Below are 20,931 nucleotides of genomic sequence, written 5' to 3'. Positions count from 1 at the left end.
TTTTTGTGGTTGGCCTCTTTGATAAGCTAAAGCAATGTGTGTGTTTCAGAATGGTGGCGTATGTGAGGACTCTTCCGCCAGTCTCTACAAATGCAGTTGCACAAGAGGATTCACAGGGAGCAACTGTCAGCATCACTCTTCCTTGCACTGTCACACAGGTCAGCATTTATAAAATCAGGATCAGGTTTTGTAAACAACATGCTGGATTGACTTCTTTGTTCATTATTCTTTTTGCCTATGACTGCAACAGAGGCCTGTGGACCAGATGCCACCTGTATTAACCGACCCAGTGGTTTGGGCTACGATTGCCGCTGTCACTTGGGCAAGTCTGGAAACAAGTGCATGGATGGTAAAGCTCAATATCCAGTCACATTTTAAATGTTCTAACCACTTTAAGGTCAAATGTGGTTCTCACTATCTCTCTTCATGACAATCCCAGGTACTCTGGTAACCACTCCATTGTTTGATGGAGACGAGTCTTATATTGCGTATCCTCCTCTTACTAATATTCATAACGACCTCCGGATTGAGATGGAGTTCAAGCCCATGTTTTCAGATGGGCTGATGTTCTTCAGCGGAGGCAAAAAGATGAAAGTGGAGGACTTTGTGACGTTATCCATGGTGGACGGACATGTCGAGTTCCGATATGAACTTGGAACAGGTGAGCGATCTGATGATCAAATCATGATGTATTCTTTGCAAAAATTGTATTTATTTATTAAAAATTTTTGTGCATGTGCATCATGGTCATATGAAGAAACCAGTGTTATTTCAGTGTTGTTGGCATAATATTATAGTTTTTGTTGCTATTTTGTATTAGTTTTATTTATATATATATATATATATATATATATATATATATATATATATATATATATATATATATATATATACAGTACAGACCAAAAGTTTGGAAACATTACTATTTTTAATGTTTTTGAAAGAAGTTTCTTCTGCTCATCAAGCCTGCATTTATTTGATCAAAAATACAGAAAAAAACAGTAATATTGTGAAATATTATTACAACTTAAAATAATAGTTTTCTATTTGAAAATACTTTAAAAAAAAAAAAAATTATTCCTGTGATGCAAAGCTGAATTTTCAGCATCATTACTCCAGCCTTCAGTGTCACATGTAACATCCAGTCTATCACATGATCATTTAGAAATCATTCTAATATTCTGATTTATTATGAGTGTTGGAAACAGTTCTGCTGTCTAATATATCCATGAATAAAATGTTAAAAAGAACTGCATTTATTCAAAAAAAAAAAAATTCTAATAATATATATTCTAATAATATATTTTCTTTACTATCACTTTTTATCAATTTAACACATCCTTGCTGAATAAAAGTATTGATTTTATTTAAAAAAAAAACAAAGAAAAAAAATTACTGACCCCAAATTACTGACCAGTAGTGTATATTGTTATTACAAAATATTTATATTTTAAAAAACATAGCTTCTTTTTTTTTTTTTTTTTTTTACTTTTTATTCATCAAAGTATCCTAAAAAAGTATCACATGTTCTGAAAAAATATTAAGCAGCAGAGTTTCCAACTTTGATAATGAATCATCATATTAGAATGATTTCTAAAGGATCATGTGATAATGATCCTACCAAATTCAGCTTTGCATCACAGAAATAAATGATAATTTAAAGTATAATAAATTTAAAAACAATTATTTTAAATTGTAATAATATATCACAATATTACATTTTTTTCTGTATTTTTGATCAAATAAATGCAGGCTTGATGAGCAGAAGAAACTTCTTTCAAAAACATTAAAAATAGTAATGTTTCCAAACTTTTGGTCTGTACTGTATATATAAAATTTTAGTAGCAAACTTAAAGTTTTATATATATATATATATAATTTTAGTTAAAGTTTTAGTAGTTTACTTAAAGTTTTAGTTAAAGTTTTGTGTTTTTGTCATGTTTATTATTATTATTTATTTTTTAAACACCTAAAAAGTTTTGTTTTCAGGGTTTATTTTTTTTTAGTTTTGTTTTTAGTTTTTTTTAATGTTCAAGGTTTAGTTAACAATTTTATTTTATTTCACTTGATTTTTATTTGATTTTAAGTAATGTAAATGTTTATTTTTTATTATTCTAATTTTAGTTTATAATAATAACCCAGAAAGGAAGGGCTTAACCTTCAGAAAATGGTGATCATCACCCTCAAGAGGTCAAACTAAATATTGTATTAATATGAAATTGTTGATTTTCTATTAATTTGATGTAATGTTTACAACCCTCTTACCCAGATGTTGGACACCAAGCCCCTGAGTTGTGTGGTTGTATTTTTTCATAGCTCTAAACATTTACATTAAAAAAATAAATTAAATGGTTTAAATTTAGAAACATATTATTTAAGAATTTTGCATAATTTGGCGCACATAGATATAGATATATAAATATATCATAATAGAAATATATCATATATATCATAATTTTTTCATATCATAACTTTTAAATGGATTTTTTTTTAAAAATTATGTAGATGTACAGTACAATTCTAAACTAAAACAAAAACAAATTTGTGGCTCTAATGTTGTGCCCCCTTTCCCACCTAAAAGGTCTTGACCTTTCAAACAAATGTTATTTGACACCAAAATGAAAAGTACATCTTCACCTGAGTGCAATGTAACCTTACAGAAGCTGAATATAGTGGCTTGTTCCTAATCCTCTCCGAGCTAAATAAGCTTTTTTTTCCCCATGTTCTCAGGTCAGGCAGTTCTGCGCAGTCAGGAGCCCGTGTCTCTGGGTCAGTGGCATCGCGTGGTGGCGGAGCGGCTCAATAAAGACGGCTCCTTGAAGGTGGACCACGCACGAGAAATCACAAGATCATCTCCAGGCAAGGCCCAGGGCCTTAATATCCACACACCCATGTATCTGGGAGGGGTGCCCAAAATGGACATCTTGCCCAAACCTGCCAATGTCAGCATGATGTATGAATAATACATATGAGAATTGACAACACACTAAACACAAAGTTCATTACACACCACAGCCAACTTTCAATATTAAATATTAAATACTATCTTTTTTTTTTTTTTTTTTTTTTTTTACAGGTCTTCATCAATGGAAAGAAGTTGGATATATCATACAGCTTCACTGAAAGCAGAGCCATCAGGCAGTGTACAGACGGCAGCCCATGTGACCGCAGGCCTTGTCTGCACGGAGGCACCTGTATGGCCAGTGTTGAGTACGAGTACCAGTGCCTCTGCGCTGAAGGATACGAGGGTAAGTCACGTAACCAGCTTGTATTTGTGTTTGTATTTAATGTTGGTATTGATATTGACTATGGTAGTACTTGATACTGGAAAGAAATAGGTTCATCCATCCCTATTTTTAAGGTCAAAGGGAAGTCTTTGAAAATCTTCTTCCATAAATTTGATTTCTTATAATTGTTGTTTAATCCAAATTTATTCCATATTTTCCATTTCTTGCTTGTTGTTCCTCAGGTGACCGTTGTGAAATAGTGAGGGCGAGCTGTCGAGACTCCTCTCAGTGTCAGAACGGTGGCAGCTGTGTGAATAACCACTGTGTGTGTCCCGCCGGCTACACAGGCCGGAACTGTGAGAAAGGTTAGTTCACAGCTGCTAGATGTTTAACACGTTGTTTTGCAGAAATCTTCTTGTATGTTATTTTTGCCTTCTGATTAGTGACTGCATTGATGCACGTATATATATTGTACATTTATTGTTTTTGGTTTCTATATTGTACATTACTGCCAGCTCTTTCCACCCAAAGGACATATTATAAGTAGGGAATTGTGCTAGTTATAATATTTCTCCATGTAGGTTTATTTTTGAAAGACACGTGCTTTAGTCTTGGGCAGAATAGAAGCTAATGTACATTTTCACTGTTATTGCCCACGACAAGAAAAAAAAAAAACATTAATCAAACAGATACATAAAGCATAAATATGATTTAATATTAGTTTTGAGAATTCACAAGTTTTAAAATATCCCAGTCTCACGTACTAGTGTTATTTTTGTAATTTTTATATACTAATATATGATTTATTAATATTTTCATTTAGTTTGATTTTGTTTTTATTTTAATTTTAGTTTTTTTGAGCAATGTTATGTGCTTTTGTCGTTTTATTAGTTTTTTGTTTATATTTAGCTTTATTTCCAATTTCGTTTTCGTCATTTTTATTTTTACTTATTTAATTTTACTTAGATGGCAAGCAAAGTTTTTAAGTATAATTTTTTTTATATATATTTAATCCAATATTTATATTTTATTTCAGCTTTTTTCAATTAACAAAATTAGTTTTTAATAGTCCTATACATTTATTTCACATTACGTTTTAAATAGTCATTTAACATCTATGGCGATAAACATACTGTACAGCTAACTAAAGCCAAGATGTGTGCAATGTGGATTTAAATTGCTTTATTATTCATACTGATAATATATTGGTCTCTATAGACACAGTTTGCCTCGTTTGTCATTTTACAGAATTCACATTCTCTGCAGGAATAAAGGCATTTCTCAGTAGTTTCATAGCATTAAACTGAACCACAGCTGTAAGTGATTCATCATAAAGCACCATAGGGAAATAATTGTTGGTTCTTCGTAACGCACCATATGGCGACACCAGTCAGGCTGCCTAACGTCATCCAGCAGTTGCATGTTGGCCGATGAAAGAGGCCACATGTGAATGAATCTCACCCCTGCAATCTCATGGCTATCCCACACACACAGGGCAGGAGTCCAGCTTCACCGAGGCGCTGTGGAATTTGGAGGGTAGTGGGGAAAATGGTACAGTATGACTACAGTCTGCCTGTAACGCTCGTCACTAACCAGGGGAGAGTGTCCTCCTCGGGGCCCACCAGCCCATCTAACAGCACAAATAAAACAACCACAACAAACGGCCTCAATGAGGGGACAAAAGGAAGCCAGAAAGTGAATAATTTTAGGGGTCTGTTTACAGAGCTCTTATTACCAACATCAGAGGCGATATCAAGCACATATCTGATCAACAATACTGATGAAGAAAATTATTTTTGAAATGCATTTTCCCCCCAAAATGAATTTATCCTGATAAAAATAACTCCAATAACTAAAAACTTGTAAAAAGTAAAAAAAAAAAAAAAAAAAAAAAAAAAAAGATTTTCAGGTAATTTGTTTTTCATGTTTTAAGCATAAATATCTAAATGTAGTGGGGTTTGTTCTTTAAACTATTTGTCAGTAGGATTAATGATTATTTGACAACATATTTGCTTATTATCTACATTATTTATGCAGTTATGTAAATTAGTTTTTTTAAGGATGTTCTGATATTTTAATAAAAATATTAAATATTAAGACAATTATTTTTCTAGTATATTTAAACTACCTTAAAAGTCTCAGCTTTTTAATTTAATGCATTAACAACATTATTGTAACTTGTAATAACATTTCATAATATTTGTTTTAACTGTATTTTTGATCAAATAAATGCAGCCTTATTAAAAAAAGAAATCTTCAAAATATCTTACTGACCCCAGACCGTTGAAAAGTATTGTATGTATATTAATGTATTTAATGCTATAATGAATATCTAAGAAGTGCTTGATGTCCCTGAAATTTTTCTTAAACAAAACAAAAACGTCTAACAGCTTATTGATACTGTTGTCTTGTAAATAGATCCCTGAAATATTGTGCTTTCAAAATGAATGGTCTCAGTCTGCACTCTGTTGGTTACTTGTCCTCTGTGAAGTTTTAAATGTAACGTTGAGGGGGAATTCTGTGTCTTCACGCTTAAAGTTTATGGTAGTTTTTGTGGGCAATAATAAAATGATGACAGTTGCAAAGCTGTGACATTTTCTGAAGGCCAACATACATAGAATTCCCCTTTAGCATCTCCTGAGGCGTCTTGTCTAGTCAACCTCTCGCTGGAGTTTCAATTTGTCATCTCTTTCTCATTAAATCCTTGTTTTTCTTTAAACCAACGAAACCAACATCTTTTCCGCACTTTCACCTACAGCGACGTCTGTAAACAAAATGTCCTCACACTGTGAACAAACACGTTTTTAGTTACTAACCACCGAATGTCCATCATTTACACACTTGGGCCGACCAGACAGGTGAGTTTACATCCAGAAACACTGAGCATGAAGCACTTCTTGGTAAGCACTCAGTTGCCTGAGGGTTCTCCGGTTATTACATGGTTTAGGAGAATGTTTTGTGAGGAATGCATATTGTTGTTCCCAACTGTGAATGTTACCTTGACAGCAGTGTGTATTTGCATTTATTTTCATTTATCTCATGAAGATAAATTAAAGCAACACTATGTAACTTTTTCTTTGTTCAAAATTTGCAAAATGTATGTAATGAGCGAGTACATCATGAATTCATCTACCAGACTGCCTTTTTGTCTTATCCCAAATCACTACGGTACATTTATATAAGTGATTATTTTTGGACTATTGTAGCCTGTTCGGGTCATCACCGCTGCGGAGTAACACATACCTGCGTGAATCGCCATAGACATAAACTTGGAGAAGTAGCTCCGGTAGAATGTTCTTCCTCGGGATGCATGCAATCTGTTTATTAACCGCTAGAGAGCCAAAATTTACATAGTGTTGTTTTAAATGTATTTTGGACTTTTTCTGAGTTGCCCTTGATGATTGTACTGTATGTTTTTCACAATGAAGCCTGCTATTTGGAGTCTCGTATTTATAACTTATAAAGCAAAAAGTGATTCAACAGATCAGATGTGATTTAATGTAGTCAGTTGTGTTCATTGACTGCTCATTCTGTTATTTGATGAAGCTCCACAGGGTGCTAGTATAACAGAGTTGCCATCTGGGATTTATTTTTTTGGTTTCTATTTTCCAGACTCTCCTGTTGAATATTCTGCATATTTCCATGATAATGGATATCTGGCCCTTCCAAAGCCCATGTTCCCACGAAGGTGAGGGCCCTTCATATGTGAAACAGTTGATGAACTGTGTTTGTTTAACTGACGTGATTATACAAATTCAGCCATTTTTACCACAGAAAATCATTTTGGCTTGTCTTTCAGCTTGTAAAAGCAAACAAAAAACTTGTTTTAGTGTTTTTTTGACCATTGATGGTTTGATTTGTTTTAGTGCTCCTGACTCTCCAGAAACCATTGAGTTAGAGATCAACACTGTCTCTGAAGACGGCCTCATCTTGTGGCAGGGAGTGGTATGTTTGCACACATGAGCCCCCTACTGGATCTCAGAACACATACACTCAGGGTCCAAAATTAATAACATTTACTGTTAACATAAAATAAATCAGTTTTCATTAACTAAAATAATTATTTGATATATGTATGTGTGTGTGTACCTTAAAATAGTTGCAATTTAAGGTACCATTTCTTCATTGTTAATTTTGGACCCTGCACATTCTCACATTCTGAAACTGTGTGTTTTACATTTCTTATTCAGCCTCATTTCACTAAACTGAGTAAAAGGAGTTTGCTTGGAGCTGTTTTGGAATATGCTTTTGTCCCTCACCTCTAAAGCACATTTTAATGGCTGCATTGCATGTTTGCCTGGCTAACTCACCTTCATCCTCCTCAGGAGCCTGCAGGCGCTCTAAGCCTCCGTAAGAAGCATGCTAGTATAAAGGTACTCCCTCTTCACAAGCAGTCAGGCATACAAATATGTCTGTATTAGCATGGACCTGTCAAAGAGCTTGGAACTTTACAGGTCCTTCTCAAATAATTAGCATATTGTGAAAAAGTTCATATTTTTTCCATAATGTAATGATAAAAATTAAACTTTCATATATTTTAGATTCATTGCACACCAACTGAAATATTTCAGGTCTTTTATTGTTTTAATACTGATGATTTTGGCATACAGCTCATGAAAACCCAAAATTCCTATCTCAAAAAATTAGCATATTTCATCCGACCAATAAAAGAAAAGTGTTTTAAATACAAAAAAAGTCAACCTTCAAATAATTATGTTCAGTTATGCACTCAATACTTGGTCGGGAATCCTTTTGCAGAAATGACTGCTTCAATGCGGCGTGGCATGGAGGCAATCAGCCTGTGGCACTGCTGAGGTGTTATGGAGGCCCAGGATGCTTCGATAGCGGCCTTAAGCTCATCCAGAGTGTTGGGTCTTGCGTCTCTCAACTTTCTCTTCACAATATCCCACAGATTCTCTATGGGGTTCAGGTCAGGAGAGTTGGCAGGCCAATTGAGCACAGTAATACCATGGTCAGTAAACCATTTACCAGTGGTTTTGGCACTGTGAGCAGGTGCCAGGTCGTGCTGAAAAAACAAAATCTTCATCTCCATAAAGCTTTTCAGCAGATGGAAGCATGAAGTGCTCCAAAATCTCCTGATAGCTAGCTGCATTGACCCTGCCCTTGATAAAAACACAGTGGACCAACACCAGCAGCTGACATGGCACCCCAGACCATCACTGACTGTGGGTACTTGACACTGGACTTCAGGCATTTTGGCATTTCCTTCACCCCATTCTTCCTCCACACTCTGGCACCTTGATTTCCGAATGACATGCAAAATTTGCTTTCATCCGAAAAAAGTACTTTGGACCACTGAGCAACAGTCCAGTGCTGCTTCTCTGTAGCCCAGGTCAGGCGCTTCTGCCGCTGTTTCTGGTTAAAAAGCACACGCCTGTGCACGGTGGCTCTGGATGTTTCTACTCCAGACTCAGTCCACTGCTTCCGCAGGTCCCCCAAGGTCTGGAATCGGTCCTTCTCCACAATCTTCCTCAGGGTCCGGTCACCTCTTCTCGTTGTGTAGCGTTTTTTGCCACACTTTTTCCTTCCCACAGACTTCCCACTGAGGTGCCTTGATACAGCACTCTGGGAACAGCCTATTCGTTCAGAAATTTTCTTTCTGTGTCTTACCCTCTCGCTTGAGGGTGTCAATGATGGCCTTCTGGACAGCAGTCAGGTCGGCAGTCTTACCCATGATTGCGGTTTTGAGTAATGAACCAGGCTGGGAGTTTTTAAAAGCCTCAGGAATCTTTTGCAGGTGTTTTAGAGTTAATTAGTTGATTCAGATGATTAGGTTAATAGCTCGTTTAGAGAACCTTTTCATGATATGCTAATTTTTTGAGATAGGAATTTTGGGTTTTCATGAGCTGTATGCCAAAATCATCAGTATTAAAACAATAAAAGACCTGAAATATTTCAGTTGGTGTGCAATGAATCTAAAATATATGAAAGTTTAATTTTTATCATTACAAACATTCAGAAAACAGCACTTACTGTATATTTACAAATGCTTTTTCTCAAAAACTACAAAAGAGCTTGGAACTTTACAACACTTGCACAGATAAACATTCAGAAAACAGCACTTACTGTATATTTACAAATGCTTTTTCTCTACATCACTTACAGTACACTAACTGCTGGCACAGTTCCTCGAGTTATACACAGTTATACATGAAATGCGAGTAAATAAATGAAATTTCACTGCATTTATTGTTTGCAACCCTTATCTTGAATCAAAATCCAACCAAAACTCTATACCATTGTTTGGGAACCACTGATTTATGACATAATAATTAGCCTTATATTTGCATATTTATCACCTGCCTTCACACCTGTTCAATCAACACACCTGTGTCTTTTTGTTTAGTTTTGTTGTACAGTCAACAATTTCTGAAGGTGAGCACAGCAAAGTTTTTTTACCTTCCGAAATTGTTGACTGTTAACAGCTATATGTTAATCAAAACCATATTTTGTGAGTTAATAAAGAAACTTCTCCTGCAGTGGGTTGAAATTCAGCAGATTGTCATATATAGTGGGGTACTTGTCTTACAGTTTTTTTTTTTTCAGGACTGTTTAAACTGTGCCTTTTAGTCATGTAATAACTAATATTATACAGAAGAGAAATGTTATTCATAGAGACATCTTCATCAGTATACACTAGTGTTTAAATGTTTGGCATCCACCCATATTCCCTCTCGATGACTCAGAGAGACTGACTTTCATATTTCACTGAAAATGCTTTCCAGGAGCAGGGAGGTCAAGGAAAGGGGAAGGACTTCATAAGTATTGGTTTACAAAATGGACATCTTGTGTTTAGGTGAGTAATTGAGCACATTTTCATGGCTTAAGAGTCTAATGTGATGAATCAGTATAATAACCTAATGTTTGAAATGCACACAAGATCTCATGACTTTTGTTACTATGGTTCTTTGCCGCAGCCAGTATGTTTCATCTTCTTACCGATCTAGATCAGTCCTTTGTAGCCGGTCATAATGTGCTCTTGTTCCTCTGATAGTTACCAGCTGGGCAGTGGAGAGGCTCAGATTCTCTCCAGAGAGCCTGTCAATGATGGACGGTGGCACATGATCACTGCAGTCCGGTAACGCTCCTTACCTCTCCAAACTGTTATAGAAAGCATGACAGAAAGATAATAGTGAGAGTTCTTTCTGTGTGTTGAACAGAACGGGTAAGCAGGGCTACCTCCAGATCGATGGAGGATCTGTCCAAAGTGGACAATCGCAAGGCAAAAGCATCATGGTGAACACCAAGGGCAACATATACCTGGGTGCGTATAACATTACAGTGGTATTTGTTTACTTGTATTGATCAGATTGTTGTTTCACTATTAATAACATCGATGAAGTTATGTAGACTATGTAGATGTTGTTCTGAAAAAAAAGGGTTTTTAAATAAATTATCTAAATAAATAATAATAATTCTAAATAAAACACTACTGTTTGTAAAGTTTGGGTCAGTAAGATTTTTCATTTTTGAAAGAGATTCAGCAAGAATGCATTCAATTTATCAAAAGTGAAAGACAATTAAGATCATATTTTGTCCTTTCTATTTATCAAAGTATCCTGAAAAAAATGTATTAGTTCCCACGAACATATTAAGCAGCATGACTGTTTTGAACATTGATACCAATAAGAAATGTTAGTTAAGCACCAAATCAGAATATTTGAATGACTGCTGAAGGATCATGTGACACTGAAGACCTGTGAACATAAAAACATTTAAAAATCTTACCGACCCCAAACTTTTAAACAGTAGTTCAGTATTTTTTTCTTGTCCATCTTGGTGCATAAAAAAAATATTATAAAATGATATTTGCAAGTATTCTCTCTTTAGAGGGCATTAACGAATTTAAGACTCTAAAATATAGGCAAAAATAATTATTTTCATTCACGTGTTTTTCTTAAACATATCCTAACATTAAAAAATCAAAAATTTTATTTAATAGGCAGGTTTTTAAATGTATAAAACTTCTGCTAAACATAGAGTAACCAAACTTTGCTCTTAGTTTCTCTTACCTGATTTATTCACACAATCATCTACATAAAAAACATGCCCTAAGTTTGGATACCCCCTTACAGATGACACCATAGAAATGGCTTTTTCTTTTTAAAAGAAAATCATAATCATTTGATTGGGACATAAGTTTGTTGGTATTTTGGACTGTAGGTGGCGCTCCAGACATGAAAGCATTGACCGGTGGGAAGTACTCATCAGGTATCACAGGCTGCGTGAAGAATCTCTCTCTGATGAACGCTCGACCGGGAGAACAGCCAGCGCGACCTATCGACCTGCAGGTCCACGCAGAGGAGGGCAAAAACGTGGAGCGCTGCTTAACATAGACGCAGTACTAAAACACTAGCAGAGACTACAGAAAAAGACCCCTCATCCACAATCACACTGAGACGCTTACAGGACAAACTACAGTCACACTTTAAGAGACACACACTGATACGTGTTTCTTGGTGCTTCACCGCAACCGAAAAAAAACACACAAGAAAGGATTCTTTGCTCTGTGCTGCGTTAAACCAAAAAAACGACAAAGAAAAATTTATGATATTAACAAGTCTTCATTTTTTCAGTGTTTTATGCTCAATGAAGGACTTATTAACACAGAAGCTCAGTTTACATACTCCGAACAGTAGCTTTTTAGCCATGAGAAAAAGATGACAAAAAAGGTTTAAAAATAAACGTGATGAGCCTTCTACGGTGGGTCAGGTCCTATGAAAACGGAGAGGTTTTTACAGCACTGAATTTTTATTTATAAGCATATTAATCTATATATATATTATATTTGTGGGGGGAACGCAAGCTAACAATAACCTGCTCATTTGTTTTCCTAGCAGTGATTCTAGGCTCTAATAATGCGTGTCTGAGGTTTAGTGCCCGAGCTGTGTTAATACTTGAAGACTCTGCTGCCTTCTTTTATTCTGTTTGAGGGCCGGTGGGGGCGAGCATGCTTAGATACCATTAGGAACGGGTCTCTGTGGGGTCACAGCACAGAAGACATCAAGAAGCATCTCAGGTGAAGATTGTTGCTAAAAAATACAAATTGGGAGATCATAAATATATATATATATATATATATATATATATATATATATATATATATATATATATATATATATATATATATATATATATATATATATATATATATATATATATATATATGGTGTCAACTGCATATATTTGAATGACATGCCTTCCATGCTTGGAAACATTGCTGTGTCTGGTAATATATATAAAAAAACATATGGTGCTAAATTCAGACATAACAAAGGCAACAAAACAAGCACATAATCATAGTTTCAGTTTCTTGTCAGTTTTGCTTCTCTGAATGGGTTGTAAGATATAAAAGCCACAGCTTTACAATAAAATAAAACACTGTTTACTGATTACAATCCCTCAAGCCAAAGTATTGAGACTGAGGTTTATTTTAGATTAAAAGTGGATGTGTTATCTCTAAATAGTGAAATATTTTGACATTGTGTTTTTGTTTAATAACTTAATTAGAATTAACATTCTCATAGTGGATGACAAATTTTACAGAAAATCACATCATTGAAAATCATTATTTTTACAGTCTTATCTATTTCTCACAGTTTTGCTGTTAACAGCCACGCTAACATATTATTTTGCATGATTGATTTTTACTGAGGTGTCTTTTTCCATTACATTCATATTCTTTAGGAGTCTTACAGAGTACATTGAACAAAAGAGGAAATGTGTGTCATCTTCAAGGTCCTCCAGAGGGTTAATGGAGATCTGAGTCATCTACAGCAAACCATGCAGGTTCATTATCTCAATCAGAATGTACAGGAAGAGATTCTTTTCTGGTTGTTCTCATTGCATAGAGAAATTAATGTGAGAACAGACAGAGGAGACAGAATAGAAGGTCTACAGAGGAAATACTGCCTAGTGAGAGCCCTCTTTTATTAGTGCTGTGACTTGGAGCTCTCATGAACATGCTCGCCCACATGGGCCAGACAGGGGTCAAAGGTCACTTTGGTCCCCTTGTGTCTTTTTCACTGTTTTATATGACTGAGGCTTGTCTGTTAATTTTCTTTTAAAAAAGGAGCATTACTGCTTAATTAAAGTTGCTTTACTTTTATTATTATTGTTTGATTCTGTCTTTTGTCATCACTGATTTCCGAGCCTGAAATGGCTTTAAAGCATGATCACACAAGCTGGTGGGTTTTCTTGCTAATTTGTAATGTTTCATACACTTACTGCATCACTCGATCTGTAATTTTGTGTTTGAATTTTGATATTGAGATCAAAGATTGCCGAGGAATCCAGTTCTGTCTCAATAGTGTACAATAATTTCCCACAAGCTACATGGCATGTGAGTTCAGAGTATGGCGGGATGGAGCCAAAAGCCTTTAAAAAGTGGCTTTTCATGTCTTTTTTTTTTTTTGAAAGATGAGTAAAAAGTTTCTTATGTAAACATCTCTCTGACGTTATTTATTGAGGTTCATTGTTCTTGCTGTTCTCAACTGATGTTGTAATTAGGGTTGCAAAGGGGTGGAAAATTTCTGGTATATTTCCGGAAACTTTCCAAAAATTCCTGGAAGATTCCAAGAAATCCTGGAAAGTTTCTGAAATTTCTGGAAACTTTCCTCCTTTTTGCCACCCTAGTTGTAATGCATTTACTGAAATGCTCACACCACACAAATCCTTCTTACTCAACTATAAACTATAAATATTATGTTGAAGCATCAAATTAGGGTTCCGGTGTTATGCTGAATTCTCTTTTGATAAAGAAACAAACTCATTGTTTTATTTACCAGTTTTAAATATCAGGCTTGGCTCTTTAGACTTCCAGATGGTCCTGAGAATGCTAAAAGCTCCTCTTGCTTTGGCTCTGTTATGAGTGCCAATGACGCTACCAAGATACATGAAACCATTCACATCCTCGACTGATTCTTTCTCAGTGGTAACTAGGTCAGAGACGGGAGCATTGATACAGCTGACCTGTGTCTTCTGTTTATGTGAAGCATATCTGCTCAGTCTGTCTGGGTCCCCCCCCCCCCCCGTGATCCCCCCCCCCCCTCCTGAACGTGGGAACACAATTTAAGATATTTTGGATGAAAACCAGGAGGCCTGTGATTGTCCCATAGACTGCCAAGTAAATAAAAGTGTCAAGCTCCATAAAAGGTAAAACAAAATCAAAAATCAAAATCCATGTGCCATCAGATGGGCAATCTGGGTTATATGAAGTGACAGGAACACTTTTTGTAAGTGAAGAAAAAACGACTAAAAAATAACGACTTTACTCAACTTTTTTTTTTTTTATGCAACTTTTTCTTTGTCAACAGTATCCTCTATGTCTCTCCATATCACCATATGCTGCGTATGCTCTTCTGCATCATCCGCGCCACAAGGATGTGCTGTTTCTACGTGTATTTAGCTTTGATTTGAAAGAAAACATGAATGATTCATAATACGGATGAGACAGAAGAGCATACACTGCATACGGTAATATGTAGAGAGACAGAGGAGACTGTTGACAAATGAATTATATAAAGTCGTTATTTTTACAAAATTAACCCAGAATGCACGTCTGATGGCAGATGGAGTATTCTCAAGTCAAGCAAGTCAAGTGATGATGACTTTCATACCTTTTATGGACCTTTCATTCAAAATATCTTATACAGGTTTGGAACGACATGGGTGGGGTAAGTGAGGTGGGGTAAGTGACAAATCAATTATCAATTGATTAATTGATAATAAACATTTTACACAAAAGAGCTAAATCATACTCTATTTAATTGATTGAACCTGATAAATAGCTACATGTTGTGCTGTTTCAGTACTGTTTTGAGAAACCGATCGTGAGGAATCGTAAAGATCCAATACAGTGCAAAAGAGGTAAGTCATACTGTATCAACGCTGCTATTTTTCATTTTTAAAATTCTAGAGGAGATTTTAAAAATGACAATAGATTTTTGAAATACACAAAATATTGAATAAAGACAGGCATGTAATTTGAAAGTACACTGGCTGTTATCATCTATATAAAATGGGACAATTTAAGAATAAATTTGTTCTGTAATTTAACCATGTAACATATACTGCAATGAATTGTAAACTGTAGAGAGCTGTCATTCTTGTTTTGTAGAAATATAAAAGAAAACACTGTAATGCTACCTGTTGTTAGTAGGGGTTTTAAGGGTAGTTTTATGAGTGAGAAAGTGTGCTTGTTGGTTTGCTGGTGTTTTAGAAGAATGTGATTATTTAAAGCATATATGGAGTGTTTTGATAGTTTTAATTCATTATGAATGTGAAATTAACTGCTGTGAGAAATGGGTCCTGGCGGTTGTATGAAATGAAAAGATGCTTTTTCTCCTGTGACCTGGTTTATTGCATAAAGTGGACTGCAGGATCACAATCACAGTGTTTTCTCTAATTTATGTAACATGATCAAATGTCAACTTTAATGGTCTCACCTTCCCTGTTTCTTTATCAGGAAGTACTCTGAGAAGCAAAATATAAAGTCTTTAAAAAAAAAACTTATAAAGACAAGACAACAACAACAAACAAAAAAATCTTTATTTACTAGACAGTTCTTTTATGTGGACCACAGTTTCCCATGTGAGACGTGAGAGGCAAAGATGGGTGGAGTGATGGAGGTGAAAGAAGAGAACTTAGATCAAAGATGATAACGGATGCTGCAGACAGTCTGGGAGGAGGAGGAGCCGTCTGCTTAAAAAGAAAAAGAACACAGATGATGATGTGTATTTAGCTGTGTTTAAATATAGCGGTTTATTACACTGTATTAGAGATATTCTCACAATAGCACAATCATCAAGATTGAGTGAGTTTATAGATTTTTTTTCTTTCTATTTATTACTTTAGGCTTTCAACGGTGTTTGGGGTTGTATTCAATTATTTATTTTTTTCCCCCCCGTAATCTTTACATTTTCAGACACTATAATGATATCTGTCTTTCTGTCTGTCTGTCTGTCTGTCTAGACACTGTATTGAAAAGCCAGAAGAATGAGCAGCAAGGTATGTCACATCTTTTCCATCTATATTATATTATATTATATGTTGGTAAAAGCAACTACATTAAACCAAAATATATTATATTATATTATATTATATTATATTATATTCATTTCAAGGTATTTGCAACCTCGGTGGTTCTTGCTACAAGTAAGTTTAATTATGAAAGATGATGTTGGTAAAAGCAATTAAAACTCATATTTGTATAAAAGAAAAAAAAATCTAAAATCTCTCTCTATGTATTTACAGGTACACTCATCTCACTCTCCACGCAGAGTAGTTGTGATTTTTATGATACTTTTGGCACTCTAGTGGTTTAAGAATAAGCTGTAAGTTACTGATGCTCTCTCCTTTTGCTCGCAAATTCTTTTCACTTGATGATTCAGTTTTTGTGAATTCAAGCCAGACGTTGGACCAAGCCATTTTTCGGCCAGGAACTGGTAAGTCTCCAGAAGTTACAAGTCTTTAACTTGAAGCTTCAAGTTGTTATGGTCTTTGCTAATACCATAACTGGTAAATTGGTAAATTTGACAAATTACTTGTGTATATGACTTTAAGTCTTGCCCTATCAGCATACTGATATCCTGAAAGACTATCTGGTATCTCTTTATACAATTTTTTTTAAATCAAAATAAATTTCTTCTGTTTGTATTTAGCAGGATGTATAACTAAGTGGTTTGACCTTGATGACCCAAATGGAAATGGAGACTACGAGCTGTTGGCTGACCTTCTCAATACATACCCTGGAGAAATATGTCCAAATCCAATCGCAATAGAGGCTCAGACCACCTCTGGCCAACCAGCATCTCAAACAGGAAACATCTTTCAAGTGTGAGTTTTTTTTACACCACTTGTGCTTCTGCTAATAATTTGATCCAAGAAACAAAGAATCCTAAAGATTTACAGTTTATGTAAAGGTGATTTTGTCTGTTTTTCTGAAGATATAATCCGACAAGTGGATTTGCTTGTGTAAACGCAAACCAAGTAAGAAGAAAATGTGCTGATTATAAGGTGCGCTTCACCTGCCCAGAGGAATGGTGTTCAAGTGAGTGACACTTACAATCCGAAACTGCAGCTGATTATGAAAATCTGACTGAAATATGTTCACTTGAGTTACTAAAGAGACCAGTATCATTAAATTGTCTAAACTTCTTGTTCACCTTCAATTAAATAAAGTTGTTGGTGCGTATATATAAAGTATATAAAAAATAAGTGTTTTTCTACAATGGAAATCAATGTGATCTTTTGTTGGTCTTGTATGAGTTTATGATGATTACTCAGCTGGTCATCTTCCGTTAGGATGTAGGACACGCTGGTTTGACCAAGATGACCCCAGTAGACTTGGAGACATTGAGATGCTGCCATTAATCCTGATAAGATATCCACTACAGATCTGCCCCAAGCCCATCGCCATTGAGGTCGCAACTGTTGGTGGGACCACTGTATTGCCGACTGAAAACAATTTTCTAGTGTACGACTAAAAGTGACATATTCTCTGCTAATAAAGTCTCCTGTTTATATCATTTTACACTATGCAATCAGACATCTCTAAAAATCTTTATGAACAGATTTTGTAAACAATCTTAGCAAGTGTTATGTTTGTGCAGGTATGATCCAACACAGGGCTTTGCTTGTGTGAATGCACAACAGATTAGAAGGTGTCAGGACTACAAGGTCCGCTTCACATGTCCAATGAGGTTTTGCCGTCGAAGTATGTATCTTCATTCAATCTACCTCTTTATATATATTATTTATACGTATACATTATTTGGTGTATCAGTTATTTCTATATTGTTTTCATCAGAGTGTACCAGGTGGTTTGATTATGACAACCCTGATGGAGGCGTCTTTTTATTGAATGGATTGTTTTCTACTATAGACACTGTGATCTGATATTTAGATTGTAATGAGAAGAATTTGACATAGTTTTCCTCTGTTAGATTGTTGGGCACCCAGGTTTGACCAGGTTATTCCCAGTGGACTGAATGACAATGAGACGCTGTCATACCCACTACAGATCTGCCCTCAGCTTGTCGCCACTGAGGTCGCAACTATTAGTGGGACCGCTGTACCGCAGACTGGAAACAATCTTCAAGTGTAAAATTTAACAATATGCATTAATTTATTATATATAGAGAGAGAGATTGTGACAGACAGATATAAAAAAAATATTTTTTAAATGTAATTTTGTAATGATCAGTAGACATCTGCTCTCATTCTGCAGATCTGATGCACTACAGGACATTGAATGTGTGAATGATCAGCAGGGTGGAAGGATCTGTGAGGTCTAAAAGGTCTGCTACACATGCCACATTCTCTCGGGCCTCAGAAGTGAGACTGCAAACATGACTGACGACAAATATTACGCTTTTGTGATACTAAGCTTTCAACTTGAGTTTAGAGAGCCCTGTAAGGTTAAATGGAAAAAAATTAAATAAATAAATAAAATAAACATATGCTGCATTACCCTTCCTAGTTCATGGTGTGGTTGTGTTGTGAAAAGCTTTGTAAAAACATTGGAGAAAACTGAACAATTCAATTCAAAACTCTATTCCTGTGACGATCCCTGCATATCAACAAACTTGTGCAGACATCTTCATTTATATTGGCTTGCTGTAGAAGTAAAATTAAGATAAATTCAATTAATTAATTGAAAATATTGTGACTAGGCAAACAGAAAACAAGGTTTTAGAAATTAAGAAAATAGTTGGGTAGGTTAAATTGACCTTTTCCTAACATAATTTATACACACAAAGAAGCTGCTGTGTGCTCTCCATAACTGATTACAATTAAGTCCAACATTATTTCTGAAAACTGAGATGATTTATTATGGGAATGTATGCATAAAGATTTTTTTTCATACATAACATCACTTTCTTTATTAATGTTGCAGTAGAGTTGTACAGTTTTGAGGGATTTATGGAAATTTAAATGTATTTGCCTCAATGTGTAATTATATAAAAAAGCAACATTTTATATAAAATTGACTTTAAAGAATATCTAAATTTCTCATTTCTCATTCATGGAGATAACTATGTGCCATGGTGTAGTGCAGTGATTCCCAATCCTGGTCCTGGAAAACTCCCAACACTACATGCTTTTTATGTCTCTTTTATCTAGCATACAAATTTGACTTGTTGACTCTTGGAGCAGGGGTGTCAAATGCAGTTCCTGGAGGACCATTCTCCTGCAGAGTTTAGCTCCAACTGTAATTAAACACACCTGAACCAGCTAATAAAGATGTTCAGGAACACTAGAAACGTCCGGGCAGGTGTTTTGGACCTAGTCGGAGCTTCACTCCATGGACAGTGGAGTCTGACACATGTCTTTAATCTTAACTAATGAGCTGAATCAGGTGTGCTTGATTTGGGGAGACCTAAAATGTGCAGTGTTGGAGGTTCTCCAGGACCAGGATTAGGAATTTAGTGGTTTATTGGAAGATGGCTGCCATCTACTGGAAAACAAACCCTTTTAAATTTAAAATAACATGAAATTTGAACTACAGCCACTAGATGGCTGCAGAGGATCACTCAATGGCCCATTTGCCATTTCCACATAGGCAAAGGTGCAGTTTTCGTTTTCATTTATACATTATAAAACCATTATTATATCAATAAACAATTAGTCTTTTGTGCAGTTATGCCACATTATTACAGTCAAACCTGAACATGTGTTATATGTGTGTTTTTGCATTTGTTCTTTATAGTGCATGTGCTATAGTTTCACCTTTCATTTCTGTGTGTTCTGCATTGTAGAGAGAGAGCGAGCACAAGTGTTCTGCATTGTCGATGTGTTATAATATTCCCTCTTAATTTTGTGTATTTCTGTTCTGTGTTCTGGCTGATGTTTTTACTTGCCCAGCTGTGCAGATTAATTTACAGATTTAACATCAACATGTGTTTCGTAAATCAGGGGTGACCAGTCCTGCAGTTTAGTTCCAACACACTTACCTGGACATTTCTGGTAATCCCGAAGACTTTGTAAGTTATGTAGGCTGCATGTTCACTGACTCAGTTCACTGATCGTCTTTTCATGTGAACTAATATCACATGCTTACAAACTTTATTTCTATCTTTTTGTTCACAATTATTTATTCAGGTTTGTGACACTAAACCTCTTGCTGCAGTTCAAATCTTTTTCTCATTACATCTTACCTTCTCATTGTTTGCACTGACACTTTCAACAGCAACATCTGTAAAATGTCCTCTAACTGTGAACAAACAGGTTTTTAGTTACTAACCACTACATGTCCTTCATTTACACACTTGAAATTAATTTGTTATTTGGTCAACCTCCACATGGTGGTAGTGTAACCCAGAAAGTTGGCCCCTCGTGGGCAGATTGAGATTCATTTTGTTTCTGTTTTGCAGAATCTCCTATTGAATATTCTGCATGTATTTTTCACGATAATGGATATCTTGCCCTTCCAAAGCTCATATTCCCACGAAGCTAAGGGCGCTTATATGTGAAACTATTAAGAACTCATTGTTTAATTTTATTTACAAGCTGCAGGCTCAGGAATTAAAAATTTATTGTATGCATGTTTGATTTCAAAGCTGCTCATTATTTATGATATAATTAGCTTTTTGTTTGCATATTTATCACCTGATTTTCCTCCTGTCCAATCAACACACCTGTCTTCATACAACAGTTTATCACATATATGTGCCACCTTTCA

The 20,931-nt window shown here is 35.2% G+C and overlaps 3 protein-coding genes across 22 annotated transcripts in view; all 3 read left to right on the top strand.

The window, feature by feature from the left end:
• The window catches only part of LOC109056836 (basement membrane-specific heparan sulfate proteoglycan core protein-like), a 92,189-nt gene extending 89,221 nt beyond the window's left edge, over nucleotides 1–2,968 (top strand). For all 18 annotated transcript variants that reach the window (XM_042751419.1, XM_042751417.1, XM_042751416.1 and 15 more), the window contains 4 exons: nucleotides 50–158; nucleotides 251–349; nucleotides 440–661; nucleotides 2,731–2,968. In XM_042751419.1, the coding sequence (XP_042607353.1) occupies nucleotides 50–158; nucleotides 251–349; nucleotides 440–661; nucleotides 2,731–2,963 (663 nt within the window). In that variant the 3' untranslated portion in view covers nucleotides 2,964–2,968. The remainder of the gene's footprint in view (nucleotides 1–49; nucleotides 159–250; nucleotides 350–439; nucleotides 662–2,730) is intronic.
• A 90-nt stretch (nucleotides 2,969–3,058) lies between these two features.
• On the top strand, nucleotides 3,059–13,356 carry LOC122141885 (basement membrane-specific heparan sulfate proteoglycan core protein-like; the record flags this gene model as incomplete). The annotated part of the gene is made up of 10 exons (XM_042750522.1): nucleotides 3,059–3,248; nucleotides 3,470–3,592; nucleotides 4,722–4,778; nucleotides 6,840–6,915; nucleotides 7,094–7,172; nucleotides 7,553–7,600; nucleotides 9,974–10,044; nucleotides 10,243–10,326; nucleotides 10,409–10,512; nucleotides 11,412–13,356. Coding segments are annotated over 10 exons (1,005 nt in total), but the record flags the coding sequence as incomplete, so codon positions are not given.
• A 1,654-nt stretch (nucleotides 13,357–15,010) lies between these two features.
• LOC109055246 lies at nucleotides 15,011–19,043 on the top strand. 3 transcript variants are annotated; one of them, XM_042751470.1, is made up of 11 exons: nucleotides 15,011–15,116; nucleotides 16,221–16,256; nucleotides 16,373–16,403; nucleotides 16,503–16,529; nucleotides 16,640–16,693; nucleotides 16,910–17,084; nucleotides 17,195–17,298; nucleotides 17,553–17,724; nucleotides 17,861–17,964; nucleotides 18,194–18,350; nucleotides 18,478–19,042. In XM_042751470.1, exons 2-11 carry the CDS (start codon nucleotides 16,245–16,247, stop codon nucleotides 18,542–18,544), a joined length of 903 nt encoding a protein of 300 aa, XP_042607404.1. In that variant the 5' UTR covers nucleotides 15,011–15,116; nucleotides 16,221–16,244; the 3' UTR covers nucleotides 18,545–19,042. The 3 variants fall into 3 exon arrangements, with proteins under 3 accessions (XP_042607404.1, XP_042607405.1, XP_042607403.1); XM_042751471.1 differs by having other exon boundaries at nucleotides 15,019–16,062; nucleotides 16,913–17,084; nucleotides 18,478–19,043; XM_042751469.1 differs by having other exon boundaries at nucleotides 15,019–16,062.
• The last annotated feature ends 1,888 nt before the right edge of the window (nucleotides 19,044–20,931 follow it).

Source organism: Cyprinus carpio, chromosome B23 (assembly GCF_018340385.1).
Source record: "Cyprinus carpio isolate SPL01 chromosome B23, ASM1834038v1, whole genome shotgun sequence".
Classification (NCBI taxonomy): Eukaryota; Metazoa; Chordata; class Actinopteri; order Cypriniformes; family Cyprinidae; genus Cyprinus; species Cyprinus carpio.
This window is presented reverse-complemented; position numbering and strand designations above follow the sequence as displayed.